The sequence below is a fragment of the Hippoglossus hippoglossus genome, chromosome 3 (genome assembly GCF_009819705.1).
Source record: "Hippoglossus hippoglossus isolate fHipHip1 chromosome 3, fHipHip1.pri, whole genome shotgun sequence".
Lineage (NCBI taxonomy): Eukaryota > Metazoa > Chordata > Actinopteri > Pleuronectiformes > Pleuronectidae > Hippoglossus > Hippoglossus hippoglossus.
The window spans coordinates 13365317-13380664 of record NC_047153.1 but is presented as its reverse complement, the minus strand read 5'-3'; the positions used below and the strand labels follow the sequence as shown (position 1 = coordinate 13380664).

General features: G+C 43.2%; 1 protein-coding gene across 3 annotated transcripts in view; it reads left to right on the top strand.

Annotated features, from left to right (window-relative positions):
• The window catches only part of sbf2 (SET binding factor 2), a 92792-nt gene that overhangs the window by 45736 nt on the left and 31708 nt on the right, over positions 1-15348 (top strand). For all 3 annotated transcript variants that reach the window (XM_034576622.1, XM_034576639.1, XM_034576631.1), the window contains exons 11-17: positions 6-119; positions 886-1014; positions 2063-2161; positions 2326-2530; positions 2719-2828; positions 3775-3924; positions 10276-10344. In XM_034576622.1, coding sequence (XP_034432513.1) covers positions 6-119; positions 886-1014; positions 2063-2161; positions 2326-2530; positions 2719-2828; positions 3775-3924; positions 10276-10344 — 876 coding nt within the window. The remainder of the gene's footprint in view (positions 1-5; positions 120-885; positions 1015-2062; positions 2162-2325; positions 2531-2718; positions 2829-3774; positions 3925-10275; positions 10345-15348) is intronic.

Below are 15348 nucleotides of genomic sequence, written 5' to 3'. Positions count from 1 at the left end.
TCCAGGATAAGGAGGTGAGGGCCGTGTTTCTCAGGCTGTTTGCACAACTCTTCCAGGGCTACAGGTCTTGCCTGCAGCTCATCCGCATCCACTCTGAGCCTGTTATTCATTTTCACAAGGTAAGATAACGACCTAACACAATTCCCACTGTTGAAAGTCAGATTTTGCACAGAAACCTCATTTTCCAGCGTGTGACCTCAGATTAAACCCTCCTCAGCAAACACGTTGTCCTGTAAATACCAAACAGATAAACCTGTCAGGGATGTATAGAGAGTGCGTTTGTGTGCATGCATGTGTGAGTGCGCATGTTGTTTTGCACGGGTTGTAGAGGCGCCGTGACTCCTCAGTGAGGCTCTGCCTTTGTTTATGCGAGCTTGGGACACAGTCCTGTAACCTTGAGCATGGCCCGGCGATGAGCCATATGAAACACATTAGGTTTACATTTTTGTTTTGTGCCGGGGATTTTGTTTGTTCGTGTCTGTTCGTGTCTCCGTGGTAACTCCACAGCACATCATCCTCAAAGTACCCCACATGGATCGCATTATAAACAAATGCTCAGCTTAGTCGCCTGGAATTGCTGACTGGAGGCAGCTTGAGTGAACTGTGCTTTATCTTCTCTCCCCACAAGCACAAATAATTACGCGTAAAGTAAATGAATTCGCACATGGTCAGAATAAGATTTATTGCCCTTTTTCAATACGCTGTAGAATCAGTGATTTCAGAAGGCGGAGCTGCCAGTGTCAGTCCCCACCGCGGGGAAAGTTTTGTAATCGTATTCTGTAATCACTGTGCTTGTTTTTCAGTCTACAGTTTACCCATATAAACAGGATGACATTGCTTCCACCTGTCTGCTATTGTAACTGCTCTAATTCTGACATTATCCAGACTGCCTTCCTGGGCCAGCGAGGCCTCATTGAGAACGATTTCCTGACCAAGGTTTTGGATGGCATGGCCTTCGCTGGCTTCGTCTCGGAGAGAGGTCCCCCTTACAGAGCCTGTGATCTCTTTGATGAGGTACGGTACCACGACGCTCCGCTTACAGCCGAGCGGCATTAGCCTTCACTCTTGAAGTGGGGGACTTCATACACAGACGCTGTCCTACTCCTACGTGGATAAGAAACTATTTTTATTGAAGTCTAGTCACATGCAGTCAATCTGTTCATGCTCATCCAGTGACCTGGTTATCAACTAATCAATAAGGTCAGTGTTGGTTATAATCAGAGGTGTAATGATTCTCCAAGCCACAGTTCAGTTCACCCATTATGAGGGAATTTAAAAATTGTTTAATCGAAGGCGATATCATGATGGTGCAATCATGGTGGGACCAAAATAGTCACGTAGTTTAAAGACAATAAAGTAGATGAAATGTGCAATGCTTCCAAATACACAGCTGACCCTAACTTTAAACAGAAGTAGAATACCTTCACCACCAGTCCCCTTAAATTAGAACCAGCCTTATAGCTAGGGCCACATTAGGTTTCAGAGCTACACGTTGGTGATGGTTACAGGTTTCTCACCTTATTTGTCACCATACAGTGGCTGAAAAGATCCTACACCCCTTTGAAATCACATTTAAATCCAATAGATCCAGATTTTTATTTGGATCTGCCTGAAATTGCATAAAACTCAATACCAACTCCCTAAATATGAATTATTTACATTAAGATTCACAAGTCTGAGAAATTAACTAACATTAAGAAATGCCTTATCTTGCAATGTGAAAGAAAGTGAAAAAGAAATCCTGGATTTGTCCCCTAATCCGGATCTGCACTAAAATGTTATTGTTTCTTTCCTGTTCATTTTCACATCCTTCCATTAGGTTTCGGAGAAATCCATTTAGTGGTTTTGGGTAATGCTGCTTACTAACAAATAAACAAAAGTTTCTGACTCAAGTCGTTACACCTCTGGGTTGCCCTGCAAGAACACTGTTCATCAGTAAAACCTTGGGAAGGGTGTTCTACTAGATGATGATGATGATGATGACGATGACGATGATGATGCACCCATGTAACAGCACATATTACTGTTTTGATGTTTTCTTTATTGGTTGTATGTTTTCTAGCTGGTGGCCTTAGACACTGAGAGCTTTAAGGAAGAAGAGGTCGGCCCTAACAAGATGCAGAAGCACATCAGAGAACTGTCGGAGCAGCTGTACAGAAACGTAAGTCTTCATGCACAGAACTGCAACTCCTCTTTTTTAGTTTTTCCTGGACAGGGCAGATGTCCTCGTTTTAGCACGCTCTACACGTGTTTTGCTTTATAGCCACTATATTTACAGCCGTGTGTCCTATTAATGCATGTTTGCCCCCGGTCGATACACTGTAGGAGAACCCGAACCCCCACATGGCATTCCAGAAAGTGCCTCGGCCGTCAGAGGGATCCCACCTACGCGTGCACCAGGTACCCTTCCCCCCGCTGGCTGACGAAAAGGTGGAGAAGATGCTGCAGGAGGGTGTGGCTAAACACAGCAGCTTACCAGCTTCTGTACGGCTTGAGAGGAAGTGCGTTGTTCCTGCGGGGCCTGGCGTCGGTAGGGCCAACTTTTAAACTGCTGGCATGTGACAAAACATAACAGCCCCTCTGTGTCTGCAACATTATGAATATTACCTAAGTTATAACATAGCTGTGGTGTTCTGTTTGGGTACAAACTGTGCCTTTTACTCTGTTATTCGCACCCTGCAGTGATTCCCCTCCTGTCCTGTGCTTTCTGTGTTCCAGTGTCTATTATGGGTAAGAGTGGTTCCGTGTTTAACAGCGCACGCAGGCTGGAGGTGGTGCGGAGCTGCATCTCCTTCATCTTTGACAACAAGACCCTGGAGACTGAACAGGTAATGCCCAATGTCTTTCATCAGTGGGGCTAATCAACCTCTAAACAAGCTCAAGCACTGCAGGCATCTGCTCTGTGTGTTGCACCACTCCAGCAGGCAGCTTTGGAGCTGCAGAGAGCCGCTCTCTCCTCACCTCCATCATCCTAATATCTCCCAGCTGACACATAAGCACTCACATACAGAGATGGTTAGAGCCGATGCCAAAACACTCTCTGAATCCATGTCGGTATATTGCTAACTTTGCTGAGCAATAACTCCTGTCACATGGGTTTTTCCTCTAGAAGCATATGTCTTACACAAAAACGTCTGTTCAAGTTTTTCCTTTATTGTGGCCCCACGTATGTAAAGTCATAGGTGAACACTCTACCCAATATGCATCCAGTATGTTTAAAGTGGGATGGTTGCCAGTTGCTTTATGTATCCCCTTGGCTTCGTATAGGAGATATATAATCCGTTGTGTCCAAACGTAAGAATCCATAGCAAAAACATGATCCAAAAAACACATTTACCAAGTGCATATCTCAGCCAATAAGGGAGAGACAATCTAAAGCTTAAAATGATTCTTGTTTTTTATTGTAAGTGATGCCATGAAGAAGTCACAAAAATCAATCATACATTTTCATGGCATGCATTTCCCAGGTATCTCTGCATCAACTATAGACTCGAGCTAAAGCTTATAAAGATTGAAAAAATGTTTTGATCATATTCTAATCACTGTGAAGTCAGAAAATGATGTCCCATAGTGTTATGCACTGACCTTTGCATCATCATGATGACATCATTATGAAATGGTATTATGACAATATAAAGAATCTATGTGTGTACAGGGTCTCAATGTGTTTTCTATTTTTTGATCAATCACAAGTTGTTGCTTGCCTCATTCATTTTATTTAAAAGTATCTTCTTCTTTCATGAAAACCCTCCGTGTCTGCGTTTTTCTCAACAGACGCTGCCGGCTGCACTGCGCGCACTGAAAGGCAAAGCAGCTCGCCAGTGTCTGACTGAAGAACTGAGTCTTCATGTGCAGCAGAACCGCGCCATACTGGACCACCAACAGTTTGACTACATCATTCGTATGATTAACTGCGCCCTCCAGGTGAGGAACAGACAGAACACAAGTCACAGACACACCTCTTGGATCCATACTGAAGAGAGTCCATGCAGCTATGGAAGCAACAAAAATGTCATTTTCGAAATGACTTTTTTGTTCTTCTATTTTCAAGATATTGATGTAGAATCAGTCAAATAATCTTAACGTACTGAACGTTAACTTTAGATTAGTTGTGTCATTTCGGTTTTTGTCTCCTCTGCTTCATTATGTGACATAATATGACAGAACTTTCAGTTTTAAAATCTTGGGCTCAAGAAAATTGTCGCCTGAATAATCAAATTGTTTCATATTTCTTTAATAATAATTATAATTAAATAATAAATAGTAATACATTAAACACTGAGGGAATTACATCACACCGATTCATTTTAAGACTCTTCATCAAAAACTACTTTCAAAGAAAATGTTAGGGAGAAAGCTACATCATCACTAGAATCAGTTTCTAGCCTCCGACAAAAGCAACATTCATTGAAATTGCACCACACATCAGAAACTGTGCATGTTGTCAAAATTATATATATATATATAGTCCATAGTTAATGTCTGCAGATGTTTTTCTTTTAGGCTTCATCGACACACGTGACCAAAACTGATCATAGGAATCGACTTATAACATTTCGCCCTTTTTATTTATTTCACCCCAAAAATATCTAATGACAAAGTTCACTGTACAGTAGTACGTGTCTAGATTAATATGCAAATGGTTTAGCGCTCTACCCCAAATTCTCAGCAGATGCCATTTTTTATGAGCCGTATCTGGTTCTAATAGAGCAAATAGCGATGTTTAAGTGGGGCAGTAGTGCACATAACCTAAGAAGCACCAGCCGAACCCTTTCTCGTCCACATCTTTATTCTCAAGTTTGTCTTTGTTTACATCAACCTGGCAGCGTGTCGGCGCGTCTCGACAATGTTGCTCATTGTTCATCAGATAGTGTGTTTGTCTCTTCCTGGTCCTCATGCCTCGGCTACTTGTCATAGTGAGTAAGTAATGTGTTTTTGCGCAGCTCATAAAGAGTCAGTGAGGCTTCACTCAGCCCGAGCAGCCAGATCTTTATTGGTAGTTCCTCAGGTTTTACTGCCTTGAATCAGCCCCCTTCCATGGATTTAAAATATTTTAAGGAGTCCTCACAGAGTGCAACTTTTATGGAGCGACTTCGCATTCCAGTCATTCTTTTTATTTTTCCCCTTAATGAAAAAAAAAAAAAGCAATTAATCCCACAGTCTCCCCGGGCCAGGGACATGCAAGGTCGTCTGACGTGATATTTGACGTGTCCACAATTACACAACAGTTAAAAATGAACTTAAGTGCAGCTTTCATGACTTTGGCCAATATAATGTCTACCTTTTGGTTTACTACGTAGATTAATCAAAGTAATTTATGCCTCACTACGTAAGCAGGGTGACGTGAAATAGACAGCTTGTTGAGTCATCCCTCAAATGCTGCACAGTCTTCATTTCCAGGAGCAGAGATGAACAATGGCAGTAGTTTGTCAGTGATGTGCAAAAAGCCAAAAAGCCACCAATCTCTCTTCTGCATGACGACCTCTTGAGTCAGGACTTGAGTTATATTCCAGTCTGAATTGACGTGAAGCTGCGTGTTGTTTTGATGTACAATTGTTGTGGGGCTATCTGATAGCCAGGCCGTCTTTTTTTGCACTGAAATGAGATCCTGATGTGTTAGATTTTGTTGGAACCAATGCGTGATTAGGGTGTTTTTTTCCCCCAGTTGTTTCAAAGCAGGACATGAGATGATTGTTAACAAAATGATGATCAGTAGAGTGAACCCCTGCAGAATGCACTGAGGAGATTAATATGGAATGCATGAGTCTAGTTGGAGTGATACAGCTCTTCTTTTGTCGAGGACAGATTCGGAGAAAAAACAGATAATTGTCTCGCACATCTGGAAATACAGATGTAGTCTGTACTTTATCTACTGTTTTCAACACAAGCTTTTAAAACCACACTTTTGATTTGATCCGTTCATAATAAGAGAAGGCGACAGAGGTCTGCCTCACTTTTAACATAGACTAAAATCTATATATGTTATTACCATATTGATGTAGTTTTAAAGACTAACTTGTGTCCTCTGGCCCGCTGCTGAAAAACCAATCAGCCACACATGGGGAGAGAAGCAGTAATTTCACAGATGGAGAAGAGACTTGATGTGGAGTGCACTTTAGTTAACTGCAGCATGGGTACGATATAGTCAGCCTTTCTCTCATTTGTCTTTATTTTTTTATTGTGTATTGTTTCTCTTTCTTTTTCTCTTGCTTAAACATGAAAGGCGACCAGTTGTTCCTGGCTTTCATTTCTTAGTCTCAGTTGACTTGTGAGGGATTTGTCTCCGACAAGCTGTGAAAGGAATATAAATAGTAAATTGCATGACCAGTAATTACTTTCATACTCTGCACTCTGCCCTTTCTCTCTACGCCCGGCCACATAAGAGACCCGACACGATATTAACACAGGGAGTGAAGAAGTTGTGCATGTGTGTGTGTGGGTGTGTGTGCGTGTTAGAGACCCTTGAGTGCCTAACAAGCCAAAGTGACCTATTCTTTCAAAAATGTTGCTTGCTCTTTGTACAATGACAGCATGATACCTCATTTGGATTTCTGGAATACGTGTTGATGTGACACAGTAATTCGCAATGACATCATCAATAAGAGGCCAGTTGCAACATTCATTGTTTGTTGAATGTCAAACATCAGGCTGAATGACATTTCTGTTGTCTGGTTGCAATCAGGGTTTTCAGTCCAAAAAAGGTTTTGCAGGCGAACCGAGCTGAAGGAAGTGATACGAAAACTGTGCAAGAGGTCAAAGGTTAGGACATTTGAGTCAGATGGTACTGTGCCGTGTCAGTAATTGTTAATTTGTTTTTCATTCTTCACATTTTTTATGATTCGTAAAACAATGTCGAGACACTCTCTGGAATGAGTTAACATGGACCAAAAGTTTACACTGACGCATTTTTTCCTGTTTAAACATCTGTTGTAATCCTTATCTGTTTCTCTGCCACGCACAGTAACAGCAATCATTAAGGCATTTGAGTTAATTGCACGTTTACACGTGCGTGTGTGCCTGTGTGCCTGTGTGCCTGTGGGCCTGTGTATGTGTGTGTGTGCCTGTGTGTTTGTGTGTGTGGGGTGCTCCCGATTTTAGAAGTAAACGTTGCGCAAGCCATGTGGGGGAACGAGCCCTGCTGTGGATGTATCCTGGCATCCCAACCATTTCCTGTCAGATAGGATTATGAGCCCTCTGTGCTCTGCTCTCAGGGCCGAGGGCCTCATGATGGTGCTCAAAAACACACTGAATGGCAGTTCACTGCGAGGAGAGGGGGAACAGGGCGGGAGGTCCATGGGAAGTGGCCGCAACCGCATGGAGTCAATGCGTTCTGCACGATCCCGGAGCTTGATGCGGAACAGTAATGTGCAGCGGCTGCAGGATACGGAAACGCTGGAAAACTAGAAGGCACTTAATGTGACTGTCCTGTCTGAGCTGATGGACGAGAGCCCCTACCAACTTGAGCCCATGTCCCCGCTGGAGCCTGGGGGCTGCCTGCTGGAGTTCAGTCACTGTGCACATCTCCTTTAATAGTGAATACGTGACTTCGTTACATTTTTATTTAGATCATAAATTAGTTTCTTGCTGTGAGAACATGGCCCCTGTCTGCCTTGATCTTCCTGATGGATTGGTTTTTTTTTACGTAATATGGTCACTGGGAATCTGCACTCAGTATCATTCCCATGGTCAGATAACGTTCCCTAAGATGTACGTGCATCAGTATGTCCAGGTAAACATCTGCGTTAATCGGATTTCATGCTTTCACTGTGGAAAATCGGTTTGTTGCTCATCTTGACATCCCAGAGGTTAAATATATGGCTTATTCCTCTTTCTATAGCCGCAATCAACTGTAACGCTTTTGTTTTTCTATGTCCATAAGCACTCGTCCGTGTCAGCTCTTTGCTCAGTTTTCCTGGAAAGCGATAATGTCCCTGAAACACACAGGAAGCTCTTGTTTGTTCACATCCTCCAGCGTTTGTGTGTCACATGTTCGAGCTTCTTGTTTTTGCTCGCTGCATACGTGTCTGACACAGAGCGGCTGTGTTAGTCATCATAGACCTTCGCAGCTCCTGCCGCCTGAAGAATGAGGGAAAGAAATGGTGGGACGTACATAATGGGAGGAAAGGAAGACGGCAGGGTGTCCGTGCAAACAAACACGGGGGTTTGCAACAACCTACCATCCTTCCATTCTAGAAATCCTGAATAAGAGAACATAAATTTCCACCCTGCACCATGTGGATCCGTTTCTGCTCAATCCCAATGATCGAGTCCTAAAGCACTACAGATCGCTCTGCTCTACTTTCACTTTTCATTCAGTCTAATTCCAGACCTGCTCCAGATTTCATTTCTTATCCGTTCTTCTTTGTTAGTTGACCTCCAAAGCTTTTGAGCTGTCACTTAGCCCCTCTGTCTGCTTACAGGAGATTAAGGTGGAGGTTTGCAGGTGATAATAAGTGGGGTTTAAGTAAACCTGATCATGTCACTTTACCTGAGACACGACGTGTTGAAACAAGCACTTGACGTGTTCGTAATCTGAAGCACGCCTTTCTTTTCAGAGCAGAAAACGTCTGAGTCATACGTTGCTGATCCATAAACCCTCCTACATGCATTACTGTACTTCACCCGCGACATTGGTGTGTTGTTGGATTGTTAGATACTACTTGCATGTGCAAATTTCCACTTGTTGTTCTATTTTGTCTGCGGTGCGTGAACTCCTGCGACCTGCTGCATTGTTAGGTCCGGCTGGTAAACAATGCGTTGGTGCCGCTCCAGGCTGGAACATTTCACCGCAGCCCAAATAACTGCAAAGAAAAACACAAGCGACAAGGAAAATAAAACAGAAACTATGTTGCCTGGTCGACGGGGGGGCCAGGCTTTCATGTGGAACTTGTGTTTTGCATTTTCTCCCTCCTCTTTTTTTTTCTTTTTTTTTTCAGAGGAATGGCGATAATAGAGGCCCCCCCAGCAGTGCAGACCGCTATCAGAAAGTGCTGCATTCCTCTCCCTATCTCTCCTACCAAAATTAAACACTGATAGTGTGGAGAAAAACTCAGCCATAAGTCAAGATTTTCCTTTTTCATTGTGATGCAACATTAAAAGAGAAAGTTTATTGTAAAAAAAAAAAAAAAGAAGAGGAAGAAAGGAAAAGACACATTTTCTGTCCATGAGTTTCCACTGAGGGTTCTGAGGTGCGGCACCATGTCAGAATCAGTGCTGTTGTTGGTACAGTCTTAAATCAAGTTACCTCTGGCCATTCTCATTTACGGGGTTAAAAAAATAAATCCCTGAAAAGCTCACCAGAGTTAAGTACCAATTTCCTGCGAATGAAGTACTTTTAAGTCCAGCTCGCGTCCCTTCCTCTTATTCTCTGTGATCTCTAAGGGAAAATTTTGTTTGGGCCCCTAAGTCCCCCGGCCGGCTCTAAGCCTCTTAATGTACCATTCATCTTAATACAATTCTCTTGAGAGCAGCATCAAGCTCCGCCTCTTCGACCTGAAACAATTCCAAAGACAGGTTGGCGTGGTGCGTGGCCGCCAGAGAGGGAACATTCTCGGCTATTTCCTGATTTAAATTTTGGAAAAAATAATTATTTTCAGGTTGTTTGATAACGCAGCATTCTGTGGCCAGAGAATTTTATGCAACGTCGTATGATGGAACGAGAAATTCAAAACATAGAAATGACCAATAAAAAAAAGACTGGAATGCTCTGACAAGTGTGTCAGGGCAGGGATTGTATAAGGCTATTGAAAGCATAAGTCCCCATAGTTGAGCAGAGTGAGTGGATTCTGCAGATATGGTTGTTTAACAAGACATTTAACAAGAGTGTCTTTATATAACAGGAAGTGATGTTTGCTAAAGATCCTTCGCCCCCCCCCCCCCATTGTTCCACCCAGATCACATCTCTGCACTGACCATCTCCAGCAGCTCGTCAGTCATGTAGTTTCTTCTTAGAATTTCACATTTCAGAATACATGCATTCATTACTTCAGTATAATGAGAATAATGATTGTCCTTGAAGTTACCAAATCTGACAGAAACGTCGTCCCGTGTGTGTGTGTGTGTGTGTGTGTGTGTGTGTGTGTGTGTGTGTGTGTGTGTGTGTGTGTGTGTGTGTGTGTGTGTGTGTGTGTGTGTGTGTGTGTGTGTGTGTGTGTGTGTGTGTGTCCTCTCTGTTGGACACCAGCGTGGCTCCATGTAAAAGGTGTTCACAGAGCTGTGTAACATGTCTCCTGCTGTGTTCTGCCCTGCTCACTCTTCTCTGTGTTCGGCCCACAGGACTGCTCCAGCTCAGAGGAGTTCACAATGGCCGCTGCCCTGCTGCCCCTGTCAACAGCCTTTTACAGGGTAAGGAAACTGAATATATGCATGTGTGTGTGTGTAGGACCCCATTCACACCCAGTCTTAACATCTGTCCTGAGGGATCCAATCGCAAGTGGTCAGAGCTTCGTATGTGTCCTGAGATCTGATCACTCACTGATCACTGTACGAATGTAGCCACATTATTTGTGTGTGAACGCAAATGTGTCCTAGGCCACATATGAAGGACCACCTACTCAGCTGACGTTCTCTGACCCACTCAAGTTTCACAATGAAACGTCACAGTGTCTTTACATACACATTTGTTTGTGGCCACCGCAACAATATCAACACTGATCTCCACATAATGGTTCTTTAATTGGCAAAATCTATCATTCCTTCATTCAGACCCTCCTGATTCTGCTCTGTCTCTCTCTTGCTGACGCCGACACACAATGACTCACACACACAAACACACTGACATTGGACACATCTGTAACCTCAGACTTGGTGAAAACAACAGTATTCGGCCTGCACGAACGTGACAGGCGTGGAGCGTGATAGTGAGAGCTGATCACGATTGGTCACAATTGGAGAAACATTCAGGACACATTAATACCAGGTCTGAACAGGGCCTATATATGTGTGTATTTGTGTGTGTATGTGTATGGACTACACCATTTTGACTATACAATGTCCTGCTCATTACTTATCATGATCCCCAGTCTTTCAAAAACTAATGAAAGGGATACTTATAAACACTGTTAGTGCTGCTGTTGTGTCGAAAAGGAACATGAGCCAATGTATTGTTTTGATATTTTAGTAACAGGTGGTGGGGCCTCAGTTATCAGAAGCCTGTTGGCAGTGAACAGTGAGAGGGAGGACAATTCTCCCCACCCTTTGACCTTTGCTGATCCCAAAGCATTTAAATGTGGAAGTCCAGCCATGGCACTCTGCTTCCAAACCACATTATCAACACAGGGTAGCTGCCGTGTTTGCCGCCACTGTGTCCCCACAGCTTGCTCATTGCCATGGCGACAGACACAACTGTCCCCGTTGGCTTTTTGTTGGGTACCGGTGCCATGACCGGATGGGCAGGACTGGGACCTGGCCCGATCTCCAAAACCACATGAGTCATCCACTTCACATGCCCCAGAGTGATGCAGCCCTCTTAGATAAACTGTATGTGTTGGCCACCAGCACTGAAACTGAATCACTTACTTATTTTACCGTGTTACAAGTACCAGTATATAAGTCATAGTTATTATTACACAATGGTGTGATTTCCTGCTTTTCTCAGTCTGAACATTATAAATGATTTTCTTGTGTGGCGCTGGCAGCTGCTCAGAAGAAAGAATATTTTGAGAATGCAACAGACTTGGAACTTGGAACTGGTCTCGAGCTTGAGCTCTGCCTCGCTCAACGATGACGTAAAGAAGTAAAGATGGGTCAGGAGGGAGCCTGCTGAAATGATTTGTAATCTTGAGTTTAGTGGTGCAAAGATCATGTAGTAGAAGTGTGAGAAAAACATGCAGCCGTCTGTCTTCATGGGATTAGATTGAGAGGCGTGCATGATCCTGACAGCTCACAACTGATCCATCACATGTTTCTGGACGTGTTTAACAAGCATCTCTTTAATGTGCAGATTTGAGTAATATGAAAAATAGCCTCAGCAGTTTGGTAACATGATGGCCTTGATTTTTAAAGAGCAACACTGCAGCTTACACAACAAGATGCATTTAGATAGCAGGCAGTTGCTTTTACAGTCATTTTAAGTATTTAAAATATACCATCTCATCATTCTCCCTCCGTCCTCAGCCTGTTTTATTTAAAATGAAACTTTTGTAAAGAACTGTAAAGAAAAAGTTGCTTGTACTCAGATTACAGTAGCTGTAATATATCTATATCTGTTAATACTTCATTAAGGATCAACCAGTGTTTGAGTCTGAGCAGAAAAGACTGAATAGACTGAATATAATGTGAGAGTAATTCAGTTAAAAGTACCATGTAGATTTTTCTTAATTCCAGAGTAAAGTAGGACAGTGTTGAATGTGCTGCCAGTAATCTCAATGAAAGAACACGCTCCAGATGACGGAGCCTTAAACGTCCAATATGTAACTTTGCCCGTAAGGGGTCTCTCCATCAAACCAATAACGATCTAGTTTGATGACATCGTGAAGCTGCAGCTGAAGTAAAGAACAGCCAACTTGCAACTGGCTAACTTTCTGTCCTCGGATGCCGTTTGCCTGGGAAGTTATAGCATAGACGGGTAAAGCGGATATGAAGCAGTTAAAAGGAAATGTTCCCTTACCTTGACTTATATTGGGGATTTAACTGAGTTTGAACATTGTCGAAAACATTTTGGATAATGTAAGTACAAAAGTCAACAAAATATATAACATCGGTCGAGTCGTTTTTTGACGTTTTAATGAAGAACGTTATTTATATCTGTAATTAACCCTAATCTCACATAGCAGATCTGATGTAGGACATATTTCATTAGACTTACATTCACATAAACTCCCTAATGTGCATTACAGCCCTGGCAAGCAAGTGGCTTGATGGTGTTAAGTATGATGGTGCAGTGCTGTTGTGTCATTGTGTAAGGAAGGCTCTGCTACTTGTAAATATCTTTAGGAAAGTGAGCAGGTTGTTTGTGCAGTGAAACAAATCATCGACCTGCTCAAAAGTGTATTTTTTACACTGACCCACTTACAGTAACTGCATGTTGACATTAATCACAAACCAGTCCCATAAGCAGGATGAGAAGAGGCAGTGGCCCTGTTTGATTTACTGCACATTTTCAGTCTTTTCTCATTCATCTAAATATCTGTTTTTGTTTTTGACTGCTGTTGCCTACCAAACATTTTTAGCCACTGCACATTTAAGACTGCTAGTGACGCTGTTCAAGTCCCTGTTGGGTATCAGTGGCCAGACTTTGGCTGGGTCCATGTGTACAGTGTCGCTGTCCCCATGACCCATAATTCTTGCGGGTCGGGGAATGTGGGAAGTTCCGTTGATCTGCAACCATCTGCTCCCAGATTGTGCTGGATAGAGACAGACTGTGTTTAGTTGGTAGCCATATGTTGACACTGAGGAGGTTTTGCAGTCGACCCACATTATATGTTCAGATGTCTTGCTTTGCCATTTCTTTGGTTTCCCCCCAACTCGACCCCTTGTGGATGTTTCCCTCGGACAAAGGTGTTTATGGAACAGTATTTGATAGATATTTGTTAACATCTCAGACAGAAGGAAATTGGAGCGGATTTGCAAAATATCTTCGTGCCGCGATTGTGCACGGATGGAGTCATTTGGCCTTTTTAAACATGGCACAACCTTTGCACACTGGCCCTTTGTCAGAGGTGAGGTTTTACATGTTGTTGCTCTGGCATTTATTATCTAGCGAGGAGTGGGTTTATCAGGAGATGAGCAGGTGTCACTGACATGTGGAACTGTTGTTATCGTGCTCTCTGAAACCTGCATGATATTTCTTCTGACATTTGAATGTGTCACCAGATTGAATGGGTTTGTCTGGCGAGGGGGGGACGGGGAAACACAGATTGGATACAGCAGCAAGTGAAAAACAGAAATACAAATCTGGACGACTTGCACAACGAGAACACTTGGATGTTAGCATTCTTACAGCCATAGTTTATGCACGGGGGGGATTTGGCAGCTCGCTCTGTCAAACTGCTCTGCATCAGGTCCTCGTGAGGAAAATTACGTACTGGGTGAACCCTGTGTATCAGAAATGTCCCGCTCTTGACTTACCGTATCCATGTTTACTTTGCTTTGGAACATTTATGTTACCCACGCACATGTTTTTTACACAGTCATGGCCTATGGATACCATGATGTGTTTGTTTATTAGTCTGACTTTCAACGTGATGTTCTGTGTTTGTTTTACGTGACCGAATAGTGTAAATACAATTTGTTTGAAAGCAGGTTTTCTCGTGGTTTCAGGATTCATGTAGTTTTCCTCCACGATGCACTGACTCACGTAGAACTGCGAAAAACACGGAGATGGATTGTGCACAGTTCAGACATGCATTCCCACAAGGCACATGTCCACAAATTATGACTGCTTTTGCAATTTAGAGATTCTATGAATTCTCCCAGGGCACTTATCAAAAAATGTTGCTGCCTTAAGGCTGGTGACATAGCACATACAGAATATCTTCCCTCGGAGTCCACACGCAAGTTTACACGTCGCTCAGTGAGCGCACGCGCCATCTCTCATTCCCTGCGAGACACACTTGACATGTGTGATGCTGGATGGGTCTCCGGCTGATGTCTGGAGGCCACAGTCTATCATACTCTGAACTTTAGGATCATGTCCCAAAGTTCAGAACAACAGCCCAAATCCTGATTACCTCATTCCTCTGACCTGTTCACAACATTGTCTCCTCTTTTTTTTTTCTCTGCTTGTTTTTCACCCGTGCAGTCCTCCTCTTCTCTAGTCACATGTTCAGACGGCCCTGACGGTTCTATACTCCCTCCTTTGCCTCCATCGGCACTTGCTACTTCCCCCTTCCTCCTCCCTTTCCTCTGCTTTCTTTTCTCCTTCCCTGTCCTCCTCTGCGACCATCTGTCTTGTGCATGTCTCTGTAAGCTCCCATGTAGTATCATATTAGGAAGCGATGACCGCGGTCAAAATGACCTGCACATATCTGACAGGTCAGAAAAGTACGGCCAGGCTGTGTAAAGACAACATAGACAAATCAGACACGTAGACCCCCCCACATAACTGTATACGCACACCCACACAACATCTGTTGTAAGACACGAAAACAAACAAATTCAGAAAAATGACAGAATAGTATCACAGTTCTGAACCCTCTCACCCCTGACCAAGTTTCATTCGGTCCATCCTTTAAAGGGAAATGCTGGTATTTTTCAACATGGGCCTTCTAAATGTGGGTGTTAAATGAAAGGTAGTTACAAAAACTTTTGGATTCGTTCTAGTAAATTGTCTCCGCCGGCAGCCATGACGCGCCAGAAGTGTCCAGGTATAATCTTATGAGGCAACTGCGACATGCCCACTAAAAGTTC